Source organism: Hyaena hyaena, unplaced genomic scaffold (assembly GCF_003009895.1).
Source record: "Hyaena hyaena isolate Hyena2069 unplaced genomic scaffold, ASM300989v1 scaffold_150, whole genome shotgun sequence".
Lineage (NCBI taxonomy): Eukaryota > Metazoa > Chordata > Mammalia > Carnivora > Hyaenidae > Hyaena > Hyaena hyaena.
Genome location: NW_024080782.1, coordinates 1659550 through 1686843, shown reverse-complemented (window position 1 = coordinate 1686843; position 27294 = coordinate 1659550). Strand labels below are relative to the sequence as shown.

Here is a 27294-nt window from a genome sequence, read left to right as displayed (position 1 = left end):
TTTGTACAGGAGTCTGTGGACTTATGTGGTACTAATATTTGTGATCAGAAACAATGACAGAAAGACATGCTAAAGGTGGCAAATATTCAGGACCATTCAGATACTCCCTGGACTTCAGCTGCTTGGCTGCATGTTCCATATTAAAGGAGAACAGAATTTTCTCTAATTCTGAATTGGTATTCAACATAAAAAGATTCCAGTGGTCCAAATGCAAGGGGAATTTTATGAATCCAGAGACGAGGGTAGTGCTTCTTTACATTTCATGAAAAGGCAAGAAAATATGGCAAATTGTTATGCATCTTTTGCTTTACAGATTGAAGGAAAGCTGATGGGACCATGGCCAAAATCAACATCGTGGTTCTAATTCAAGGCACGAAAAACTAATCCTTCTTTTCAACTTAAAGATTAGCTTTTCCTAACTACCAAATGTTATTCCTATTTAGCCAAGAGAATGATATATTATTTTTAAATTGTACTACTTAATGGTTTTTAAATATTTATTTATTTTGGGGAGAACGCAAGTTGGGGATGGGCAGAGAGAGGGGAACAGAGGATGTGAAGCGGGGTATAGGCAGCAGGCCTGATGTGAGCGGTCGAACTCAAGAATTGCGAGATCATGACCTTAGCCAAAGTCAGACATTCAACCAAATGAGCCACCCAGGTGTCCTGCACTTATATTTAATAATTAATCTATGCTCTAATTTTACATCTCAAATAACATATGTAAGGGCTGAAAAAAATTATAGTAAGGAATTTTTGTAATTTAAAAAAATCTGGGGGAAAATGCATAATTTTGTTGCTAAAATGTAATATAATTTACTTTCATTGACATTTTTAGGAATGCATTACATGCAAAGATGGAACACTGATTTACTACACCAAGCTTAAACTACTTCAGCAGCTTCATTTTTCCAGAATCTCACAAAGTAGCTCACTTGTTCCACTGTTTTCTTATGCTCTCATTTTACAGCCATTATGGCTTTAATACTATTGCTTTTAGTTTCCTTGCTTACTTGCCTAGAATTCCCAACCATTCCTTTCTTGATAAGAATTTAAAAAGTACAGAGCTTTTCCTAACATGGCTGTGAGGAAACGCTATCTGCTGATGGATACTAATTAGGGGTGGGCAGGGATCTCCAGGTGTTAAGCATTTTCAGCACATCACAGTGCTGGGTTTTCTTACTTCTAAAGTTTATTTATTTATTTTGAGGGAGACTGGGGCTGAGAGGAGTGGCAGGGGGACAGGAAGACAGAAAAATCCCAAGCAGGCTACATGGTCAGCACAGTGCCCAACACAGTGCTTGGTCCCATGAACCAGGAGATCATGACCTGAGCTGAAATCAAGAGTTGGCCATTTAACTGGCTGTGCCACCAGGCACATCCTTTTTTTCCTTAAGTTTACTTATTTTGAGGGGGAAAGGGAGAGAGAGGGAGGGGGAGAGAAAAAGAAGGGGAGGGGGAGAGCGAGAGAGAGAGGGAGAGCGAGAGAGAGGTTTCTATTAACTATTTTCTAGGGGAAATTTCTTCCCTCTGACTCTATTTATGTATTGTCTTTCTGAAGATGCTTGGGGATTCTGGTGATGTTGTTATCTTTATGTAACTATACACTGTATGTACAACCTGCCTGGATTGTCAGTAAAGAGGACAAGATCCAACATGGATTACAGCAGCGATCGGGTTTCCAGATACAGGTGATCACCATCACTCCTGAGCCTCACAGCAGGCAGAAAGGACACTGCTCTCTTCCTCTGCTCCAAGCTCCCATACAGATTCCCCACCACCACAATCTGGTCCAAGAAAGGAGATGCACAGCTGACCCTCCTGTTTCCACTGGACCACCCTTAGTTCCAACCTCCTGCTTCCAGGTGCTCAATCTGGGGCATAGAGCCTTTGTGTAAGCGGTCCCACCTGAAGAAGAGTGAATGCCAAGATGCTCTTCCTCTCTTAAAAATTTAATTCCTACTCAGTATCTACCTTCTAAGGATACTGCATTTCTTCTCTTAGAGCAGAGCTATTACACATTTCATGTACAGTAAATAAAATTTCTTCACTTTCCATATATCTACTTCTCCATTTTATCTATACCTATCTTTTAAGCAACCTTGACCAATCATTATGAACAGAACCTTCTGTGACAATGAAAATGTTCTGTATCTACACTATCCAACAAAGTAGCCAGAAGCCACCTGTAGCTACTACTGTGCATCTGAAATCCGGCTAGTGGGGAGGATTTAAACTTTGTTTTATTCAATTCTAATTTTTTTTAGTTTATTTATTTGGAGAGAGAGGGAGGAGAGAGAGAGAGGAGAGAGAGGAGAGAGGACAGAGAGAGAGAGAGAGAGAGAGCACACGAGCAGAGAGAATCCCAAGCAGGCTCCACACCATCAGTGCAGAGTCTGATGCAGGGCTCAAACCCACAAACTGAAATCATGACCTGAACTGAAATCAAGAGACGTTTAGCTGAATGAGCCACCCAGGTGCCCCTAATTTTAACTAATTTAAAAAGCACATATGGCGAGTGGCCTACTTAACAGTGCATGCAGCTAACTCTCTATACTTCACCTCAACTCCTCCATTTCATCTCTTTCCATATTTCTCTCCCCTCACTTCCCTCTTTTCGTTGTATCTGTCTTTTCATTTCGTATTTATGCAATATGTAATGTAACATATAAGGTATCTTTATATATATCTTTATTAGTTACACTAAGTTTTATATATTTATTCTAACATCTTTAAGTAGAAGTTATGGGTAGAATGCCTAAACAACTATCCTGCTTTTGTTTTTTCTATGGAATAGAATGAAAAATCTAAATCATCAAGGAAATCATGTGACACTTTATTTGATTCCAAGTCTCTTAACAAAATCAATTACATTCCAAAACACTGGGGTGAAATATAGAAAACATTTTAGACCAACTGAATTTCTGAGACAATTACTTCTAAGAAATTGTCAAAAATAACCAAATGGGTGAACTGTACCTAATTTTGCAAATTATTACAGTATTGCAAATACTGTACCTAATTTTATTAATTTTTGGTACCTAAAAGAGTTTAGGAATCCAGGCACAATCCTTGAATTTAAGAATATAACTAACAATATAAACACTTCCTTTTTTGAGAGGAACTACAGATAATAAGACAAAACATAAATAGGCTAGCCAGAAAACTTCCAAGTTTTCTTGTTTGGGCTGGAACTTCTGAGGTAGTCACTATAAGCTGGGCAGTTTTAAGCACCCGATTTATGTAAATCCCATAATAAACATATAAAGCAGGTAATAAGTATCATCCCTATTTTACAGACAAGGAAACTGATACACAAAGAGGTCAAATGCTTTGCTGAATGTCACTGAGTTAGTTAGTAGTGAAGCCAGAATTTAAGCTCCTATAATCCAGTTCCAGACTCTCCACTCATCATCACAAAGCTGAAGTATTTTCCAAAGTGTTCGCTGATCTAAGACCAAAGTCAACTAAGAAAAATTTCTAACCACAGACCTATGTTCTGGCCGTACATAAAAACATTTTAATCTTTAACTCAAAATACATCCTTAAGAAATCTGCAAAAGAAAGCCAAAATAAGAAACGACAAGTCAACTTTTTAAGAAATTCTATAAGCTGAGGGGCGCCTGAGTGGCTCAGCCTCCAACTTCAGCTCAGGTCATGATCTCACAGCTTGTGGGTTTGAGCCCCGCGTCGGGCTCTGTGCTGATAGCTTGGAGCCTAGAGCCTGCTTGGGATTCTGTGTCTCCCTCTCTCTCTCTCTCTGCCCCTCCCCCACTCGCACTCTGTCTCTTTCGAAATTAAACATTAAAAAATTTTTTTTTAAATTCTGTAAGCTGAAACACTGACTCAGTAGACACATTAAAAAAAATAATTTTACAAGAATCTGATGAACAGCTTCAAGAATAGCTGATATTTAAAAAAAAATAAACAGGTTTGGGGGTTCCTAAGTGGCTCAGTCGGTTTAAGCCATCCAAAAACTCTTGACTTTGGCTTGGGTCATGATCTCACAGTTTGTGGGATGGAACTTTGCATCAGACTCTACACTAACAGCACAGACCCTGCTTGGAATTCTCTCTGCCCCTCTCCCCACCTCTCTTTCAAAATAAACTTAAAAGAAAATAAAGAGGTTTGAAGTAGTCCCCAAGTTAACATGATCAAAAAATGCCAATGCTACATTGTCAAAAATATTACACTTCATAAAAAAAATTACTTTAGAGCTTAGAAGTAAAGCTTACACACAGCAGAAATAAATACCATAGTTTATGCTATAGTAAAAAAAAACTATTTACTGGACCTTAAGTATTCTTTATTTTTAATTTTTTTATAGTTTATTTTTGAGACAGAGAGAGACAGAGCATGAGCAGGGTGAGGTGGGTGAGGGGGGAGGGGGACACAGAAACTGAAACAGGCTATAGGCTCTGAGCTGCCAGCACAGAACCCGACGCGGGGCTCGAACCCACGAACTGCAAGATCGTGACCTGAGCCGAAGTTGGACGCTTAACTGACTGAGCCACCCACACACCCCAAATATTCTTTATTTTAAAAATAAAATATATAAAGACACATTATAGGTCTTAACTGTAGTTACATATGTTGTTTACTGAAATGATGCTTAGATTCTTTCTCAGAGCTCATTACATTCATCAGACAAACACATTCAAATATTAACTTGCATGATTCCTAAACCCATGGATTAGAAAAAGTAATGTAAAACCAGGCAGAGCAAATGCTTTAAGCACTTATTGCAGAAAAAAAAAAAAAGATAAACAACAACAAAAACCACATTTAAGGTTTATGAAAACTAGTTTCTAATTAATACTTTACATTTACATTAAATAGGTGCAAACATTACTGCAGATTGTATCTAGCTATTGGAGGCATAACTATTCTACAGTCGTTAGGAAATCATACTTGACTCTCCTGTGGGTCACTTCAACACTGTGGGCACCTGTGCCTGCTGGGACTCATAGTACCACGACGATTCAGGGACCGCAATAACCAAATCAGCACTGAATGCTGCAGTTGGTGTCCTGGCAAAACAGAGGCAGGGTTTCAGCCAGATCTGGGCTGACTTGTCAAACTCAAAACTGGAACTACCATCTCCTCTGATTTCCTTTTGACTTGTCCCAGAACTGGAGAATCTGTAAACTGTCCAAATAAAAGCTGTAACAAATCCCTTTGTTTCAAGAGTCCCATAAAAATGAGAAAACAATGTCCACTCTCAACATCAGACAAGCAGGCTGTAAGGAAGAATACAACAAAAAAATCAAGGAAAGGGGCACCTGCGTGGCTCAGTCAGTTGAGTTCACAATTCTTATTTTGGCTCAGTTTGTGATCCTGGGGTCATGGGATCAAGCCCCACATCAGGCTCTGCACTGAGCGTGGAGCCTGCTTAGGAGTCTCTCTCTCTCTTCCTCTGCCTACCCCCCCCCCGCCCCCATTAAAATAAAAGTTTGGAGCTTCTGAGTGGCTCAGTCAGTTAAGTATCTGACTTTGGCTCAGGTTATAACCTCACTATTTGTGAGCTTGAGCCCACCATGAGGCTCTGAGCTGTCTGTGCAGAGTAAGCTTCAGATCCTCTCTCTCTCTCTCTGTCCCTCCCCAGCTTGCACACAGGCACTTGCTCTCTCTCTCAAAAATGAACTTTTTACAAAAACACAAGGCATGGGGCACCTGAGTGGCTCAGTTGGTTAAGCATCTGACTTTGGCTCAGGTCTGATCTCACTGTTTGTGAGTTTGAGCCTGTGTCAGGCTCTCTGCTGATGGCTCAGAGCCTGGAGCCTGCTTCAGATTCTGTATATCCCACTCTCTGACCCTCCCCTACTTGTACTCTGTGTGTGTGTCTCTCTCTCTCAAAAATAAACACTAAAAAAAAAAAAAAAATCATTGTTTTAAACACTCAAGAAAAATATTAAGGGAAGATTATAGACAGGAGGAAAAATAAGAAAAGATAAACATGAAGTCAAAATTCAGAATACTCAATATACACATAAGTTAAGGAGAGGGGCACCTGGGTGGCTCAGTCACTTGGGCATCCAACTTCGGCTCAGGTTCATGGGTTCTCAGAGTTCATGGGTTCAAGCCCCACATTGAGCTCTGTGCTGACAGCTCCGAGCCTGGAGCCTGCTTCGGATCCTGTATCTCCCTCTCTCTCTCTCTCTGCCTATCCCCCACTCCCCTTCTCTCAAAAATAAACATTAAAAAAAATTTTTTTTAATTTAAAAAAAGGAAAAACCATAAAAAATTCAGAAGCAAAAATAAAAGGCAACTTAAATCTTTGCAATTAAACGGAACATCAAGCAAAATTAAATTTTTTAATGTTTATTTATGGGGGGGGCAGAGAGATGGAGACAAGAGAATCTGAAGCAAAAGCCTGATGTGGGGCTTGAACTCATGAACTTTGAGATCATAACCTGAGCCAAAGCAGGATGCCCAACCAACTGAGCCACCCAGGCACTCCTCAAACAGCAGTCAAAATTAACAACATATCAATATCCTATATATGTGTAGGTAAAGTGTTAAATGTGAAAGAGAAAAGAAAAATTCATTAACTAGGCCAAAAGAAAAAAAGCAAAGACATGATCCAAGAATTCTACATTCAGCCAAGCAGTCACCGATGGGTGAGCAGAAAGGAAAAGCCATTCTCAGACATGCAAGGACTCTATGTTACTCTTCACAACTGCTATACCCTGTCCTTTATTTTGACATAGTTGACTGAAATAACTGTTCATGTAAATTTTTAAAGACAAATAATACATGAATAATGGCAGTAACACTAAAAAATAGGATTCCTTACACATCAATAAAAAGATCTAAGATCCTATTAACAAAACTGGATCTATAAAAAGAGAAGAGAATAAGGGGCATTTAATTATGCATTTTCAATATCAATAGCAGATTTTGGTTTTTATCTTCCATTCTGGATTTTTGTATTTTCCATTTTCCCCAATGCATAAATGTGTGTGTACGTACACACAAACACATATATATATTTGAGCAAATACATTAGTGAAAATGTTAAAATAAAAAGTATGTATGTTCTAGCAGTCTTCCCGAAAATGGAAAAGACTGCTCTCAAAACAGTGTGTTTCCTTTACATCAGAAACATTCAAGTAGAGAGTATGTTTTGGAAAATGTTCTAGAATAATTTCTAGCACTGGTGGATTAAATAATCTCCAAACTCTAATAACAAGTATCGTCAACCTTACACTATATATATATATCTCCTCTATTTATAACAACAATGAAACAGTCCAGTTAGAGAACAAAGGAAAAATAAAATAAAATAAAAAATAGACAAAGGACTTGGAACAGACATTTCTCAAAGATGAAAAACAAATAGCCAACCAATTAGGGTAGCTACATTGACAAAAACAAAAGTAAAAAGTGTGGTCAAGGATGTGAGGAAATTAGAGCCTGGTGCATTTTTGGTAGGAACATAAAATGGTACAGCTGTTATGGATGGTATGTTATGGTACATCAGTTTCTCAAAAAATCTGAAAATAGGATTAACTGCCATATAATCCAGCAATCCCATTTCTGGGTATAAACCCAAAAGACTTGAAAACAAGGACTCAAAATAGATATGTGCTAGAAACCCATGTTCACAGCAGCATTATTCAAAACAGCAATAAAGTGGAATTAACCCAAGTATCCAACAGACACATGGGAAAACAAAATGTGGTATATACAACCATGGAGTATTATTCAGCCTTAAAAAGGAAGAAAATTTTGGCACACATTACCACACTAATAAACTTTGAGTGCATTATGCTCAGTGACGTAAGCCAATCACAAAAAGACAGTGTGTGATTCTACTTATATTAGGTACCTAGTGAAATTCAGTCAGAAAGAATGGTGGTTGTCAGGACTGGGCACAGGAGGGAATGAGGAGTTGCTTAATGGGTATGGAGTTTTAGTTTGCAAGATGAAAGAGTTCTGGAGATGGGTTGCACAGCACCGAGAATGTTCTACACACTACTGAAGCATACACTTGAAAATGGGTAAGACGGTCACAGCACCTGGATGGTTCGGTGGGTTAAACATCCTTGACTCTTGATTTTGGCTCAGGTCAAGACCTCACAGTCATGACATCAAGCTCCACCATCAGGCTTCCCCCAGGGCATGGTAGCTTGCTGAAGATCTTTCTCTCCCTCCCTGGACACACTCTCTCTCAAAAAATAAAACTTAAAATTTTTCTCAAATAGTTAAGATGGTCAGTTTTATGTGTATTTTACAATTTAAGTTTTTAAATTTATTTTGAGATAGAGAGGAGCAGAGACAGGGGGAGACACTATTAGAGCTAAGCTCAAATTCAGGAACCACGAGATCATGGCCAGAGCTGAAGAATCAGACACTTTAACAATTGAGCCACCTCGGCGCCCAAACCACAATCTGTTAAAACACAAAAACAAAAAATATACCATCACTTTAATGGCTCCCAGAATTTACCCTAAGTAGATACTTTTAGAGCATTATGCAATTTAAATGATCTGATAAAGGGAAAAGAGCAGAAAAAAAATCATTATATAAAATACGGTTTTTTTTTTCCTAGTTCTATAATGTGCCATTTCTTTTTTTTAATAGTTTGTCAAGTTGGTTTCCATGTAACACCCAGTGCTCATTAAAATACGGGTTTCTGATACTTATTACCAACTGTCTTCACACAGGTTGTGTCATTATGAATTTATATCAATAATACACAGTTGAGGTATCTCCACTTCCACCTCCCTTTGTCACCATTTTGTTTTCTTAAATTCTAATAGACTGAGCATGAAAACCACTTTACCTCACTACTTTCACTTTTTCCCCCTACATCAAGGAATTGATGAAAAAATTATCGTGGCACCTGGGTGGCTCAGTAGGTTAAGGATCCAACTTCAGCTCAGGCCATCAACTCATGGTTCATGGGTTTGAGTCCTGCGTTGGGCTCTGTGCTGACAGCTCAGAGCCAGGAGCCTGCTTTGGATTCTGTCTCCCTTTCTCTCTGCCCCTCCCCCAGTCATGCTCTCTTTCTGTTTGTCAAAAATAAATAAACGTTAAAAAAAAGAAAAAAATTGTCACAAATAAGCAAGGAGTTACCTAAAAGGTTATTTAAAACAATGGTTTTCAATAACAAGAAACTGGAAAAAACAAATGCTAAACAACAAATAGCTGGTTAAAGAAATACTTCATTTTAGATACTAAAGTGAGAATATAATCATGAGGAAATGTTTACTGTAAATGTGTAAAAAAGACAATGTGTAAAGTAGCATACATACATTTTGATTCCATCTCCCAAATCTTTTCAATGGTTCTTTAGGAGGTATTAAGATTTTAGGTGGTATCTGTGTGTGCTTATGGTTTCTAAACTATGAGGAACACGTACTACTTTTACAACTAGAAAAACTCTGTCAACTATATTTCAATTTTTTAAAAAAGAAAAAAAACCCCACAAACCCTTAATTCACTCATATGTCAAGTTACCTCAATAAAGCTGGGGAGAGGAGCCTGGGTGGCTCAGACAGTGAAACGTCTGACTTCGGCTCAGGTCATGATCTCACCGTTAGTGGGTTCAAGCCCCATGTCGGGCTCTGTGCTGACAGCTGGCTCAGAGCCTGGAGCCTGCTTCAGATTCTCTATCTCCCTCTCTCTTTGACCCTCCCCTGATCATGCTTTCTCTCTCTCAGAAATAAATAAAACATTAAAAACAAAAAGCAAAAAATAAAAATAATGTACTTCACTGCACAATAAAAATAAGTGAAAAAGTTAAAAAATTTAACCTACATAAAACAAATCCTCCTCTCCACCAAAACTAGTCCCTTACTTTTAGTATTTTTAGTCAATGCCAGAGTCAACTGCCCCATGGTATTCAAAATTTCATTTATCACTGATTCCGTCTACCTCTCTACCCTCAGACCCAATTAACAAATTATGATTCAATTGTTCCCATGACTGCCCATCCCTTTATTTTCTCAGTGCCATCACCAAGTATGGTTCAGGACTGCATTATCCACAATATAAAACTTTTAAATTATGCTCTATCTGGTTTCCATATTGCAAATTTCTCCCCATTGTAATCCACTCAGCAACTTCCATCAGGCTTTCAAACCCTGCCAATGCCACCACTCCTCTCCATCCTTTACTGTTACAACCATCAGCTCAACCTGACCTTCAATGCTGTCCATAATTTGGTTCCAGCCTACTTTTCACCTATCTCCTAATAATTCTCAGCAGCTTCAGTAACAATAGAATTTATCAGTTAACTAGCATTTACTTTGCTTTCAGGCCGGGTGCTAATTGCTTTCTAGGCATAAATTCTTTAATCGCAATGCCTCTCAAAGGGTATTATTATTATCAGTTCTATTCCTTTAATGACTGAACAAGCAGAAGGCAATTACAGCTTAAAGCCTTTCTTTTTCATGTAAAAACAAAGAACACTGGCTTAAGGACTCTGATTTCATTTGTGGTTCCAGTTCTTCCACAGGTGGCACTGTAACTCATAAATTCAGTGCTTATTTGCTGCTGAGAATTGGTCATTTCTTATGCTTTCTAACATACTGTTAACATGTTAGTCAAATGAAGGGAAAAAAGGGCAAGTTGGTTAAATAATTTTACAATTTCAAAATGGCCATTCATTCCTTTGTTCCAAATGCTCAGCTGCGGTTCTAGAAGGTACGGTCCTTGAACACATTGTCCACTTTTTATTTTTATTTAAAAAAATTTTTTTAAATGTTTTATTTATTTCTGAGAGACAGAGACCGCGTGAGCAAGGAAGGATCAGAGACAGAGGGAGATACAGAATCTGAAGCAGGCTCCAGGTTTTGAGCTAGCTGTCAGCACAGAGCCCGACATGGGGATTGAACCCACTAATGGTGAGATCATGACCTGAGCTGAATGAAGTTGGACGCTAGACGGACTGAGCCACCCAGGCGCCCCTCTTTAATCATTTTTATTAAAGCATCATTCTTTTCTGATTTAATTACAAAATAACCAATTTAAAATATAAAGATTTACATACTTCTTGCAAATTACATTTGTGTAATGTATCCACTCATTCCTCATTTGAATCATTTACTACTCATTCAACAAAAACACCTCAGTGCCTACCAGGAGAAAGGTACTACTCCAAGCACTTAGGATATGGCAATAAAAATGAAAAACAAAGTTCCTCCTCTCACAGAGCTCACATTCTAATGGCAGGTATAGATGATAACTAAAGCACATATACAAAGTTTTACATTTTCAAACAGTGATATGTACCATGAAGGAAAAATAATAAATAAAGCCAAAAGAAAAGACAGTGTAATAAAGTGGACGGGGAAAAAGACAGGAGAAAGGGTAGGTGAAATCAAATGAAAGGAACAGTGAAGGACTCACTCCGGAAGGCATCAGAGGAACATAAATCTAAATGAAAAAGGGAACCAGTTAAGTAAGAACTGGTAGAGTATTCCAGTTACTCTGTTAGCAATTAGCAAGGCAGAAACCCTGATGTGAGAAAATTCTTCACCTAATTTAAGAGTAAAATGGATGTTGCTGAGATGGTCCAAGATGAGGTTAAATGGAAACTCAAGACTAGTGATCGCACAATCCATGTATGGAGTTTAAAATAACATCTAAAAGTATAATGGGAATCACTGGAATTTTAAACAGGGGTATGAGAATATCTGATTTCTTCTTAAAAGGTAAGCCAGCTGCAGTAGAGTAGGACATTAAGAGAAGGAACAAGATCAGTTAACAGTCTAGGCAATGTACTGTAACACTCAGAGAAAGGAAGTTAGGCAAAAGTTACAAAACATGCATATCATAGTTCTATTTAACACAAAGGTCTTCCATTTTTGTAATAAACTGAACTTGTATTTATCTCTACTCCCTCCCAGAAAGCCACTAAAATAATAAAACAATTTATAAAGGCAGAAACCCACAGGAACAGAGAAAAGGGAACCATAGTATACAGCTGTCAAGAAACTTTTGGAAGATAGAAAAAACTAGAACAAGGAATAATGACCAACAGTGATATAATTCATCCTGAGGAACTTTTAGAGAGGCTCAGGACTTTGTGGAACCAAGCTCCTTGAAATGTAATGGTGAGTTTTAAGGTTGACAGTAAAGGTTAACTGAAAATCTTTACATCATGTCTGTTAAAACTCTTGTCCCATAGAGCCAAAAGACGGGAGGGAGAAACCAAGCCAAAATCTGCACTTAACGATGCAAATCACAGATACAAGTAAGGCATTGTTCTGAAAACAGATGCCCTATGTTATCTACCCAGTAAATTTGATATATTTTTTTCTAGAGAAAATGAGTGGTCCAGAAGAGAAGACCCATAGATAATATTTGGGGATCATCATAGACAATGATCTAATACAACCTTACTAAAAGACTGGTACCGTGTGCCAAGTCTTTAGCATGAATCAAGACTGGTACCGTGTGCCAAGTCTTTAGCATGAATCAGCAATTTCATCTTTAGGACTTTATCACAGAAGACAATATGCAGGAGTAGAATATATTAAGAGATGTTCACTGCAATACTGTTTATAACAGTATCAACGCAACTGAAACACTTAAATAGTCAACATGTAGCGGTTAAATTATAATACACCCATTCATTAAAAAAGCAAACAGTGGCATAAATCATATACAGATTACATGAAAAGAACAGTATGCAAACTACATGGAGCTAAAACACAGAGCTAAGTCTTTTGCTCACATAGCTTTTTTCCTATGATGAAAATAGATTACTTACATCATCAACAAAAAAATGGTTACATTTATGATTCTTGAAAAACAGATAAATTAACCATAAAAAGCTTACACTTAGTAGATCTCAAAAAATAATATAAGAAACCATTAAGGAATTAGTAATGTCTGCTTCTTTGAAAAAGCCATATAGCTCCATCTTATCAAATTACTCCTAAATTTTAACTAAGTCAGTAGTTCAATGGAAAAAGAATAAAATGTAGGAAATAACTGAGCTACAAATGAAAGATTCCTCATTTCTCCATATTCTTACCACTATACCCTTAATAATATTTGAAATTTGATAACCATCAAAGAGCTCATGCAGATAACACCTCCAGCAAAATTATTTATAAATTTTCAGTACTATTTTATAGTGAGAGAGGTGATATTAGAAATTTCTAATCATTAAATGTCTAAGGAAAGGGCACCTGGGTGGCTCATGGCTCAGTTGCTTAAGTGTCCAACTCTTAATTTTGGCTTAGGTTATGATCTCACAGTTCATGAAATTTGAGCCCTACACTGGGGTCTGTGCCGACAATGCGGAGACTGCTTGGGATTCTCCCTCTCTCGGCCCCTCCACCTGCTCACTCTCTTTCTCAAAATAAATAAACAAACAAATAATAAAGATCTCAGGCAAAACAAAATTTATCTTATGCATTTTAAAAATGAAAATTAGGGGGGGACCTGGGTGGCTCAGTCAGTAAAGCGTCTGACTTCGGCTCAGGTCATGATCTCACGATTCGTGGGTTCGAGCCCCGCATCGGGCTCTGTGCTGACAGCTAGCTCAGAGCCTGGAGCCTGCTTCGGATTCTGTATCTCCCTCTCTCTCTGACCCTCCCCTGCTCATGCTGTGTCTCCCTCTCTCTCTCAGAAATAAATAACACATTAAAAAGTTAAAAAAAAAAAAAAGAAAATTAGGGGCACCTGGGTGGTTCAGTCAGTTAAGCATCAGGGGCTCATCCTACAAACCTTGAGATCATGACCTGAGCCAAAATCAAGAGTCAGACACTTAACCAACTGAGTCACCTAGGTGCCTGAGAAAATAAAGTTTTATGAAATTAAATACATTTGAAAATCCAGGAAAATACCATCTAGCAGATAGAGGGGAGAGACAACAAAAGTAAACAGTACATTCAGACACAGGGAAAAGTCCAAATAAAGAAATAATCTAGTTAGCAAAATGTCATGAGAAATATCAAGTATGAAAGCTATTAAATATGTATAAGGTGGGAAGTAAAAATTTATACATACAATAATCATTATTCAAATTGCAGACACAAATAATATGAAAAATAATACAAACAAAAATCTGCATAATTAAAGGTGGGTAAGACAAATGGGCCAGTAGAATAAAAAAGGGACTACATTCCCATGTGTACACACACATATACAGGAATTAAGTATAACAGAAATGGCTCTTCATAACATAATAAAGACAGTCATTGATTAATCATCAATACATGACAAGGGACATTTACTATCACTTCCAATTAGGTCCCAAGGTCACATCATAAATAAAAAATCCTAATGGATAAAAATATTAGGGAGGGGCACCTGGGTGGCTTAGTCGGTTAAGCGTCCGACTTTCGCTTAGGTCATGATCTCGCGGTTCGTGGGTTCGAGCCCCGCGTCGGGCTCTGTGCTGACTGCCAGCTCAGAGCCTGGAGCCTGTTTCAGTCTGTGACTCCCTCTCTCTCTGACCCTCCCCTGCTCACGCTGTCTCTCTCTCTCTCTCTCCTAGAAATAAATAAAACATTTAAAAAAAAAAATATTAGGGAAAAAAACAAAAATAGCACAGTATTTTTATAGTAAGTAATAAATTGAGAAGACCACCTTAACTATATCCAGAAAGCCCAAGATCTATAAAGACAAATGTTAACATATAAACTTAGAACGAATGAGAAAAGTAGTCAAAGGATATAGGGAATTGAAATAGAAATAAAAGAGCTAGGGGCGCCTGGGTGGCTCAGTCGGTTGAGCGTCCGACTTCAGCTCAGGTCATAACCTCACAGTTCATGGGTTCGAGCCCCACGTCGGGCTCTGTGCTGACAGCTAGCTCAGGGCCTGGAGTCTGCTTTGGATTCTGTGTCTCCCTCTCTCTATGACGCTCCCCTGCTCATGCTGTCTCTATCTCTCTCTCAAAAATAAATAAAATATTTAAAAAAAAAGAAAGAAAAGAGCTAGTAATTTTTTTTAAGTAGACTTCATGTCCAACACACCTTAATGCCCACTGTGGGACTTGAACTCATGATCCTGAAATCAGGAGTCAGGCGCTCATCCAACTGAGCCACCCAGGCACCAGGACAATAAATATTTTTAAAAGATGACCAATCTGAGTGAACAAAAATATAATGTTTAAAGTATCCGATATGCAAAAATTTAAAAGATTACTGATATTCAGTAAGGGCAAGGTTACACAGGAAAGATGTACTCATACAGAGTTTAAAAAGGCAGAACCTGGAGCACCTGGATGACTCAGGTGGTTAAGCATCCGACTTCAGCTCAGGTCATGATCTCCAGGTTCACAAGTTCATGCCCCACATCCAGCTCTGTGGTGACAGTTCAGAGCCTGAAGTTGGCTTCGAACTGTCTCCCCCTCTGTCTGCCCTTCCCCCACTCACAGTCTTTCTCTCTCTCTCAAAAATAAACAAACATTAAAATAAAAAAGGCAAAATCTTTACACCTGAAACTAATACACACACAGTGCATCAACTATATTTTCTCTCTCTCTCTCTCACACACACACACACAAACACAGATGTAGCACAAAAAATAAAAATTTAAAAAATAAAAATAAAAAGTGAGAACCCTTTGGTAGGCTTGAGTATACTGTCCACACTTAAACATACATTCCCTTGGACCCAGATAGTTTACTCTGCTTCTGAGAATCAATCCCACAGATATACATGCACAACTATACAAGCCTGTATCACCAGGATGTTCTCTGCAGCACTACGTATAATGCACAAAACTAATAAAAGCAACTCAGTGGCTGCAATATGATGCCATGAGAAGAGGAACAGACTTAAATAAACCAAACAACATTCATACAATATTATGCCTCATTTAAAAAATTGACCTATGAATATACTGATATAAGACTGCAAAAGATAAACAGAGTCCTTTATGACAGTTTTCCCATCCTGACTTCTAGACCTCAGGACTATAACTTAAGAGCCATCAAATTGTGATTTCCAATTTTCTAGTGAAACTACTCCATAAGCTAGACAATTAATTTTCTATAGAATCCTAGCATACTGTCAGTGTACAACACAGATAGAGATTTGATAAAAGCATGTTGTCTTATATGGACTGTATTACTAAAGTATCCAAAATTGAGCATCAAAGACATTACCTTACTGAATGTGAAAGAATTTCTGATCTCTGTATTTTTCTCTCTTCAACAGTATCAAAATAAAAATGTCACTTTAAGTTCCCTATCCATGAATGCCTTCCAAAATAAGCTAGGTGAACAAAAGTTTATGCAATAATTTCAACTTCTAATTCTAAATGGTGAAATATGAGTTCTACGGCAATCTAAGGCATGGATTTTATAAATACAAGTTAGATTAATAGTCCATTTAGACAGTTATCTGCTTAATAACCAGCTATAGTCAGTCACAAGTTTCAAAAATGATTCATAAATTTCCAAAATTTTAAAAAACACTTCATGTTTTCATTACAAATGCTTTAATAGCAACCCCCTTAAAAAATATGAAATTGACAATCCTTGAACTGATACTTTAAATTTTTTGTTCTATTTAAATAAAAAAAAAAACCAAAAACCCGTAACTCATCAATACCTGGTCAATAACAGTTGATGTTCTAAGATGCAGATAAATGAAAACTATTTGATGATATCACAGTTTACATGGCAAGTATAAATCTTGACCTCTCTGTCTCAACTTCAAAGTGATGCCACCTACTTGATACAAAAAATGTCTAAATATCTAAAATCACTTCCATAATCTTTTAAGAAGGGAATTACTTAGTTATAGATGATAATTTACAAAGAGTTCGGTGGAATGACTTCCTGATTTATTAGAAATCTAAATTTTTTTTACTTATAGAAAAATGTTTAGCATAATTTAGGTGGTCTCTTTTTAGTACGATAATATCCATGCTGGAAAACAAAAATGTTCCTGGAACACTTTAAGACAGTAATTACATCTGAGAAGGGAGGAAGCAGAAAGAATTCGATAGGGTTTTAGCTTTTGCTGTGATCTTACACTTCTTTAAGTAAAACCTGGAAGCAAATGTGTCTTTTGGAGGCAGAGTCCCCAGGTTCTTAACAATTTACTACCTCTCTGTGACCTTGGGCAAGTTATGTAATTTCCCTGTGCCTCAGTTTCTTAACCTGTAAAATGGGGATAATTCTTCCTGCTATGTAGGATTAAATGAACTGACAGATGTGACATGTTTACAATAGTACCTGACACACAATAAATGTTATTATTACTATCATCATCCTCATTGAAACCTATAACTAACTATGCAATCTAGCTGAAAAGAACTGGGAAAAGAGGGAACTGGAGGGTGACATCTGATCTATTCCTACACTTACATTTCAAACATAAATTCTATTTTTGTAACCAGTAATAAATAACCAACTTAAGTGAAAAAGTAGCGTACAGTAGAAAAACCAAGTTTCAATCTTCAAAAACATGAGACAATACAGGCTTTGGTGTTTGATATTTATTTTTAGCAGGAAGAATATGCTAATGATGATGACATCGTTAGAAGATACGCCCATGTCCAATACCTGCAACAGAAGCTCAATAGAAGTTAAAGAAACCATACCAAAAGACTAAAGACAAGAATTGCATAACATTACTTACCCTTAATTCTGCTAACAATAAAACAAGTAAAAATATGTTTACGACTGAAGTTGCATCACAAGATCAAAACTGGCAAGTTAAATATCATATATATCTTTTCAAAATTTTTTACCTTTTCCTTACCATATACAGTTGGGAAACTTTTCTAAAGATAGAGCATGGTGCCAACAACTTTGCTCCAAATTGAAAAGGGCTAATGCTAACTAAGAGCTGAGAATTTGGAGTGGGAGAGCTCTTGATCAAACAGCAGGTCTCACAAGCAGAAGGGACAATCAATCCTCTTTGGCATAAAGACTGCTAAAACAAGAACTAAACACTATTAAAAGCAACTTAACTGAGGCAGTATCCTAACAGACCTACAAATTTACAGAGAACTGTTTAAATAAAGGGATCCAAACAAGTTAGAAATTCTATTACATTGTATTAGAATAAGAAATTGCTACAGCAATAAACAATTTAAACAAGAACTAGTCAAAGATTCTTAAAAACAAAAAACAAAACAAAAACAAATCTGGCCCATCTACCCGACAACAGCTACTCTGCTCAAAGAAAATATGAGAATGTTTCTTTCTTCAAGCTGCACCTCCAGATTCATCAATAGTTATCAACCACCAATTAATTTAAAGGAGCAATGACTTTCTACTTAAGGGTGTATATGAGCCAGTAGTGAGGTGGGAATATTTTAAGCATCAGAATCAGGGATGGAACAAAATAGTAACTTGAAAACTGACTTCTTGAACAAAACTGATGAACTGTTCAGGGACTGGGAGAGGGGGACTAGCATACCCCCAACAAATTCTATGCCAAAAAACTGTTTTTATTTCTTAATTGTATACCTAAGCCTGCATGTACTCAGAACAGGAATTCAATAAATCCAACCATAATTTACTGTAGATGACATCAGGCTTTATACTAACTGCTACTTTCCCATTAGTTTTGTTCCTGAAGATAAGAGTTTAAATTCTTATGATGGATTACTATTACTGGGATTTCACATGAATAATTTTAAAAAGCATCCAGTTTCCGTAATTCCACATTTCTAAGTTTACTCAGGTTGATTTGGTTCAAGTAGAAAGAAGCTCATTCCTGCAAGGAGTAGCTTACGTGGGCCACTGTCTTTAAAAAATGCAAAATGTATGAAAACAGAAATATTTTGAAATTCCTACCCAAAACTAAATTAAACAAATAAGGACTAAAGAAGGAAAAGGTTACGCACTTCCAATTTATGCTCTTTCTCTGCAAGGGCTTCCTTTTGACAACGAAGAAAATCTGCTAACATTCGAGTTAGCTGCTTCCTATCATCTATTTCAGCCGCCAATCTGCCATTGTAATCTGCCAGCAACATACAAGCATCCTCTACCATTTTAGAGAGCCTTTCTCCAGATTCTTTATCTAAGAAAAGTACAGAATAATAGAATTACTACACAACAAAAACAATGCCATATGCCATTCCCTCACCCTGACTTCCAAAAAGTTCTAGATCACATTTTCTTTTCTTACCTGTTATTTTATCTAGTAGGGATACTTCTTGGACTTCAACAGGCAAAGACGCTATCCTCTGATGAACTGCTGCATCACCTGAAGCTGCATTCTCTAGATCTTGTAATGCTCTAACAAGATCTAGAGTCTAAAAAGTTACACAGCTTTAGAACCAAAATAAATGAAACTTAAATACAAAAGACCTAAATTTTATTTCATATTCCTTTATCTTTATGAGCTATATACTTGTTCTAAGTTTCAAATATAAACTGCTTTTAAAGATAGTCCATTTCTTTTATTTATTAAGGAAAAGAAACTATACTTTGTTAGGTACTGGGAATATATAAATTGGAAACTAAAATAAGACATGGCCTTCAGCTTTGAGGAAGTCATACTCAAGTGCCAGAGACGGTGTAAAAATCATTATTGGGCTCTGAAAGTGACATGGTTGATTTATATGCCAAATACATGCAGTGGAAGAAGGGAAAGCATGCTATAACTTCAACCTAAACAATATAAGTTTTACATATGACATATTCATTATATTATCATTATACACGAGAATTTTTAAAAGTAAATTGGATACTGGGGGAAGGGAGATACAAATCATGTTCTACTACAACAGAGAAGAGTCTCACAGATTCTATTTCTAAATGATGTAACTGAAGCACAAGAGCAATGTAGTTTTGGAATATGTTCAAATATGGTTATCTTCAACTATTCTACAGTGTGTTAATAAGATCATTAAGAGATCACAAAATTCCATATATCTGATGCCTATCTAATACTTCTATAACACTTAACCAAGGTAAAAATTATGTTATCATTAAAATATTTATCATTAAAATGTATTACTTGATTACATATCAGATACTATTAGGAGGAAAGGGCAAGTATTTGCTGGTAATTTCACAATTCATAATGTTTATAAATTTATTCCAAAGAAAAACAAAAAATTTTATTTTTACTGGTCTCCATCCCCACCCACCTCCTTATTTTACTTTTTTATTTTTTTTAATTTTTATTTTTTTCAAATCTCTAAGACTAGTTCCTAGAACAGTAGAAAATTACACACATATTTGAAAAATACAGGACATAACCAATTTTGTGAATACATTAAGATGACACTGACATATAGTTGCTGACCAAAAAAACTGTTATCACTGGGATCTAGCACATACATAGTAAGTGATCCAACATGATAACAATGAATGGAACCTAATAAGAAATATACTATCCACATAAGATTTTAATTTATTACTATGTTTTTAAAATTCTAATATTTTACAAAATAATTTTGTTTTAAGATACATCCCCCCTACAAATAAAAGTAAGCTTAAGAGCAATGATGAGTATCATGAAGCTTTTTTCTCATGGTGCCCCAATTAATGTTTATATTGTCATTTCTTAATCAGTTCTAGAAGTTCTAAAACTTTCTGAAGTTCTGAAAAGTCATCTGGCTTTATGGTCCTGATGCATGCTTTCATCTCATGTTCACATCCCCACATGAATTTATTCTAAGTTTCTAGTGCTGGGTCAAGGATCAGATAAAAAAGGAAAGTTGTCTGAAAACAACACTAGCCTACAACTTTCTAATAAAAGAGAATGAAATGAGTTCAAGTGGATCCTACAAAGAGAAATTTTAGCCATTCTTATAAAGAATGACATAAATAAAATGGTAACTACAAAGCTGAACCACTGAGAATTAAGCAGTACAACTAATCTGAACATAGTCATCGTAAAATGAAAAGCAACAGCGGTTTATTTAAGTACTAGATAGTCCTAAGAAGTATAACTGGGGTTACTCTGTCATCAGGGAGAATAAGAGGATCAGACCCTGTATCTAAAACTCAGATAAAATAATATTCATGGAATCATAAAAAGCCCTTTTAGCACAAAGTGCTTTGTCTTGAATTACTACCAAATAGCAAAAAATATAAACCTTAACATTTGGTTGTTTAAAACATTATGTTCTTACTACTTTTTTATTCAAGCTCTTGTCCCTGGTGATCATATGGGCTGCAGCACCTCGTGTCAATGAGTGAACAGGTAGTTTCGTTCAGTTCCTAGCTGAGCACCTTGGTCAGATTCTTTCTGCCTCCCCAGTACTAATATGAATATACACCCAAAGTTCTAGGCAGTGATTGGTTTTATCTTTCTTTCAAGTTCCTTTCATTGGGGAAAGAATTTCAACCAGCCTCTTGTTTCATGCAGTGAATTCAGGTCCAGTCCTCCAACTCCCAGGGAGCACTGTGAGTTCTTACTACCCTACAGAATACTTATTTCTGGAAAGCCATGTCTGTTTCCTGACCAAAGCTCAGCAAGAACCAGACTCTGGCCCACATATTGAATTGTGCTTCTGTACCATTTCTAGCCCACGAAGATATTTACCTTGTTTTATGAGTATGGCTATGTCTTCATTTTCTCCTTTAAAATTTTATCTGTCCCTCCTATATGTTTGAAACATAGAAGGAGGAAGCTTTAACACTCAATGCCCACATAATTAAAAGTTAAAAATGTTTTTCTGGAATCATTTGATGGCTAAGGAATGCTATACTGTACCAACCTGAGAGGACATGGGGTATTATGATAATAACTCTAATCTATCTTATTTTACCATGGAACTGTGGTTCTATATAGTTACACAGAACTGTATGAATGTATGCTTGTTATTATAACACTTATTTTTACATGTTTGAAAGCAAAAATACTCAAAGGGCAATGTTTAAGAATGGCATTTTCAGTGTACTTAAATCATACAAAATGGTCTTATCATACAATGTTTTATTTTTTTAAAAGGAAACTATTTAAGAGGCGGATATCTCACCAGACCTATTCATACTTAGCAATCAGATATCCTCTTTTGATGTAAAATATAACTACCTAATATAAAACATATACTACATTAAACATAAACAATTTGTTAATCAGAAAATAAGAGATATTCAGTTTCTTTCTTGCCTCACAATTATAATAAAAATCCATTTATATTAGTAAAACATCAAAATTAATAAAGCTCAGTGGCCACATGAAGTAACAGCAACACAACTCTCTTAAAAGAGAAAAACTTCTACCTGTGGTGGTTCACTCGGAGATCCCAGAGAGGAACAGTTTTCATTTTCATCCACCTTTATCTGTTCATAAGTTCGCTTCCTAGGCTTCTTATCGCCATCTGAATTAAAAGAACATCCAAGTTTTAAGGAAAGAAAACATTTTAATGGAGAGATCATGATAAAAGATTACACACTTACACAGGGCTTGCTTAAGTTGTTCTAATACATCATTCTCATAAACAGACCTTTCTTCCCAAATAGATAATACCCTTCCAAGGTGCTTCTTACAACTTTCATCAGTCTCACTAAAGAAAAAATAAAAATATTAACAATTAATAGCGCTACTGAAAAGGTAATGGTGATTTAAAATACAGTCAGACTTTCATTCCCTAAGAAAAAGCTGTCCAAATTTTTACTGAGCACAACTATGTGACCAGAAGTTCTGGGGTGAAGTAATCAAGACAGGCATATTCCCAGGTTCCTTTAAAAGCTTACAGACATGTTTTTAAGATTTCATTTTTAAGTAATCTCTACACCCAACATAGGGCTCAAACTTACAACCCTGAGATCAACAGTCACATGTTTTGCCAACTAAGCCAGTTAGGCATGCCTGGACATCTTATTAAACAAAAAATTACAAAAAAAGTTCTTATACTGGCTATCAGGTATTTACAGAGCAGATGCTCCTAACCTAATGGGGACTGAATATGAGGCTAAGAAGATTTCAAATGGGTGATTTTTAAATTTATTTAACAAATATTTATTGATCAAGGCACTATCTTTGACACTGGAGATACAAATGGAGCTTTTATGGCAGTGGCACAAAAAAGAACAAAGTATTAAAGAGAAGCATAATGCAGAGATCTGGCCCAGTTCGAGAGATTAGAAAAGGTATGTGAGCAAGTGATATTTGAGATCTGTTGACTGGAACAACAGGGGAAGTGGCAAACAGACTACTCCCAACCACTTCCTACTGCCTTCATCACTACCACTGTAGACTGAGCTGTTATTACCTCTTTCCTGGATTTTTAAGGTCTTCTCATTGGTCTCCTTGGCTCTTACTCTTCACTCTATGCTCTACTATTGTAAATCAAATGATAATGCTCTTCAATCCGTTAAGAGGTATCAATCATACCAAGAATAAAACCAAAATCCTTATCTGGGACCACAAGGTAGACATGTTCTGCTTTCTGACTACTTCTCAGTCCCGATTCCCCAAACATCTTCTGCCATACAGATCTCCTTGCTGATGCTCAAACATGCCCAGCACACATCTGTATCATTATCTCTGCCAAGTATTCCCTCTACCTAGAATCCTTGCCTTCTAGATGCTCAGGTGGCTCATTTCATCCTTTCTTTCAAATGCCACCCCTCCAAAATAGTCATTTTTTATGTCATGAGATACAGTTCTCATGAGCACAGTCATACCCTCTAATTCAATCCTTAATTTGCTTCTTCACAATACTTATCTGCTGGCATAATATATACTCATCCATCCATAGTTATTACTTTTATCATCCACTGAAATGTAAGCTCCATTAGGACACAACTTTATGTTGTTCACTACCGTATCCTCAGGGCCTAGCACAGAGTAGGCAGTCAAAAAATATTTTATTGAATTCCTTGGGAGAGGCAACATATATAAAGCCTTAAGGTAGAAAGAACTAAAAGACGTTCAGTTAGTTTAAACTGTGGACTATAAAGTGTATGGGTGGAAGTAATGTGAGACAGGTGTCTGAAGATGTAGACAGGGCCATGAAGCATCACCTTAAGTCCTGCTAAGGACTTCAGACTTGATCTCTGGGATCAAGTTATTTCGAGAACTCAAAGGCAAGGGAGTGTTATGATCAGCTCTGCAACTACGGCTAGTTTCCTAAATGGAGTACACAATACTAGAGGTTCTTGCAATTATACAGAAATGACGTTATAGAAATAAGAATGGAGAAAATCTAAAGAACTGTGGGAACTATATAAACTACATGGATAAGGAGAATGAAAGAGAAAGGAGAATGTGATACACTAGAAATCATTCTATCAAAGAAAGTTAAAGATGACACCTAGTTTCTCATATGGGCATCCAAATAAATGGAGTTGCCATCCACTGGGAGAGTGAAGCCTGGAGGAGAAGCAAGTCTGACAGGGAGCAATGACATGAATTCAATATGAGACAGTGCACTTGAGATGTCTGGAAGCATATGACTAGAAATTCATTAGGCAATTTAGACATACAGGTCTAAAACAAAACACATCCAGTGGCTCCTGGGTGGCTCAGTCAGTTAAGTGTCCAATTTTGGCTCTGGTCTAGATCTCACAGTTCATGAGTTTGAGCCCCACATCGAGCTCTGTGCTGACAGCTCAGCACAGAGCCTGGATCCTGCTTCAGATTCTGCGTCTCCTTCTGTCCCCACCCTGATAGCTCTCTGTCTCTTTCTCTCTCTCTCAAAACTAAATAAACTCAAAAAATAAATAAAACAAAACACATCTGGACTGGAGTGTAAGACCGAGAGTTATTAGGGTGTGTAATAACTAAATACATGCAGTGTATGAAATCACCCAGAGGTCAAGTGAAGAACATGACCATAGGAAGAGGGCCTTGGACTGAAGTCATAAAAAACATCAACATCTGAAAAGATGGTAAAAGACAGTACCTAAATTGAAGGATAAATAATATTCATTTAAGAAAGTAACATATGGCAGTATTTCATACACTGTAATTTTTTTTAATGCATCCACTATGACTAAAGTTTCTGGGCATGTGGTGAGCATATTTTCATCCTTAAATCATTCAACACAAATCTTCACTTACTACTGAATTCTATAATTTAGATGGGTTTAACAATCTACCCCAATAATGTTTAGCCAGAAATCTACCAAATATTTGCATAAGTTTAGAAATAAGCATTTTTATAAAAGGGCATAAGCCAAAGCACCAACATTTACCTTCAGGCTTATAATTATTCTAAATAAATATTCTACACTTCCAAAGCACTTTAAAGTATCATGATATATACCCAAACACTAAAAAACCTTTAAATTATATGCAATATGAAAGTAAAGGGTACAACGTTTATCCAGAAATATTAGTTGGAAAATGAATAGCTTTATAAGCACACAAATTTTCAATTTAATACTCAATCATTCTTAATGAAGTCCATTCTAAAAGGCAGTTGCTTTTTCTGGTCATTTAAAGGAAAGTTGTTAATTCAAATACTCCAAAAGCCCACCAATCTGTGACAGTTCAAACATTTTCCTTTATAGAAAGTATTTAACACATTTACAAATGCCATTTATAGCGGTCTTTTCAAATAAAAATTTCAAAGAAATACATCCTGTTTTTTGTTTGAATGGCTTACAGCAAATTTTAACAAAAGGACATACTATTCATTTAAAACATTACCTAGTACCCAAAACAATCACCATACCTTGAAACATGTTTGAAAGCCTCCACTATAACTGGTGCAAAATCTTTTGTAAACTCCGGCCCCTTCCTTTTGCTGTTCTGAATGACATCATTGGCTAGGTAGAGAAAAGTAAGCTTCCTGTTTGGTTTGGCTGAAAAATAAGACAATTTAAAAATCTACTTAAAATATCCTCATTTAACTTAGATAAACATTCTCAATATCTGAACGAAGCACTTTGAGAACTACAACATGCCTACCAACCTTTAGGTATCATGTTCAACTCTAGCTTCTTATTCTACTACCAAACTTACCAAGTCACAATTCTTTAACTCACTAGGTTTCTGTAATTTCTGGAGACAAATCATGTGAGGAAAAAAGGACTCAAGAGGCAGAGATAGTCAATAATTAATCTGTTTCCTTGCACTTTTACCAAACTGCCCAAAATACTGACCCTTGATGTCTAGTCTTATCACGATTCCCAAATTAATAGTTTTATACACTAAATCCTCATCTCTGTAAAAATGCATCTCTGTAACTCTATCTGTACTAAATTTTGCTAAAACTATTAAACACTACCTGAAATAAAGCTTATTTAAAGTAAGATGGGGCACCTGGGTGGCTCAGTCCTTTAAGCATCTGACTTCAGCTCAGGCATTATCTCATTATACGTGGATTCGAGCCCAACGCTGGGCTCTTGGTGACAAGCTCGGAGCCTGGGGTCTGCTTCAGATTCTGTGTCTCCCTCACTCTGACCCTCCCCCACTCATGCTCTGTCTCCCTCTCTCTCAAGAATAAACATTTTTTAAAATATAAAATAAAATAAGATGATGACTGGTACCATTAAAATGGTATCCTAAATCTTGAATTTGACTGTTTTAATACCCATGCTGACTTTAAAGTTGATCATTAAGTTATCGTGAAACAAGAGTATAAAAAGTAAAAGGCTAAAAAGAAACATCACTTCAATTAACTATGGATTTTTTGTTTATAAATATTTCTCAAGCTAATGGAGTAAATGTTAGGGAGACTAAATGGACAGTTTAGATTTTCTCCTGCTTTGGATTACATGGCCTTAAATTACTGAATTCATCTTGACAAAAATACGTCCCTACTCACTATATTCTGTAGGGGCAGTCATACTTCTAAAAAGAACCTGGTTACAAGGTTAAGGAGATATTATTGAATATGACTCAAATAAGAGTCTTACATATGGGTAAAATTTAGTTAGTTGAACATAATCTTCTGCACTGGCTATTTTCATAATATAATTTTATTAGAATTAAATCTAAATTATTCAAAGTTGTACTGTCATATTCAGTAACTGTACTTTGTGGCATCCATACTCAACGATGGAGGAAACTTCTGGTCAGGACTGATAATCCAGTGCACCATTAATGTGGACCACTTTCTGGATTTAAGACAAAACAGGCAGGCTATATATGGTCCTCTAGATCTGAGTATTCAGTTTAAGCATTCAATGTACTAAAAACCACTTCTGAGTTCACATCTTTCTTGAGGGGAAACTAGTGACACAACCTTCTTACGAGAAACTAAAATACTGAGTCAGAGAGGAGCAGACTTTACAAATCTATGCTATCCGGAGAATCCTGTTTGCCTATCTAAAGATGTGGCCCTACCACTTTTTATGCTTTTGAAAGTCTTGGACGAGAATAGGGATATGGAAGAGATGACAATAACAAAGACCAACTTCTGATTTTTTTTTTTTTTGGCTGTCTGGTTAGATAAACCATACAGTATAACTGGTTAAGATACTAGAACCTTTCCCCATGAAGATGACAATAA

At 36.5% G+C, this 27294-nt stretch overlaps 1 protein-coding gene across 1 annotated transcript in view; it reads right to left on the bottom strand.

Annotated features, from left to right (window-relative positions):
- Positions 1-27294, bottom strand: part of RPRD1A (regulation of nuclear pre-mRNA domain containing 1A) — a 72688-nt gene that overhangs the window by 18285 nt on the left and 27109 nt on the right. Inside the window, exons 2-6 of the mRNA XM_039238887.1 lie at positions 25513-25642; positions 22289-22395; positions 22112-22209; positions 19059-19185; positions 18775-18950 (exon numbers count right to left, since the gene is read on the bottom strand). Coding sequence (XP_039094818.1) covers positions 18775-18950; positions 19059-19185; positions 22112-22209; positions 22289-22395; positions 25513-25642 — 638 coding nt within the window. The remainder of the gene's footprint in view (positions 1-18774; positions 18951-19058; positions 19186-22111; positions 22210-22288; positions 22396-25512; positions 25643-27294) is intronic.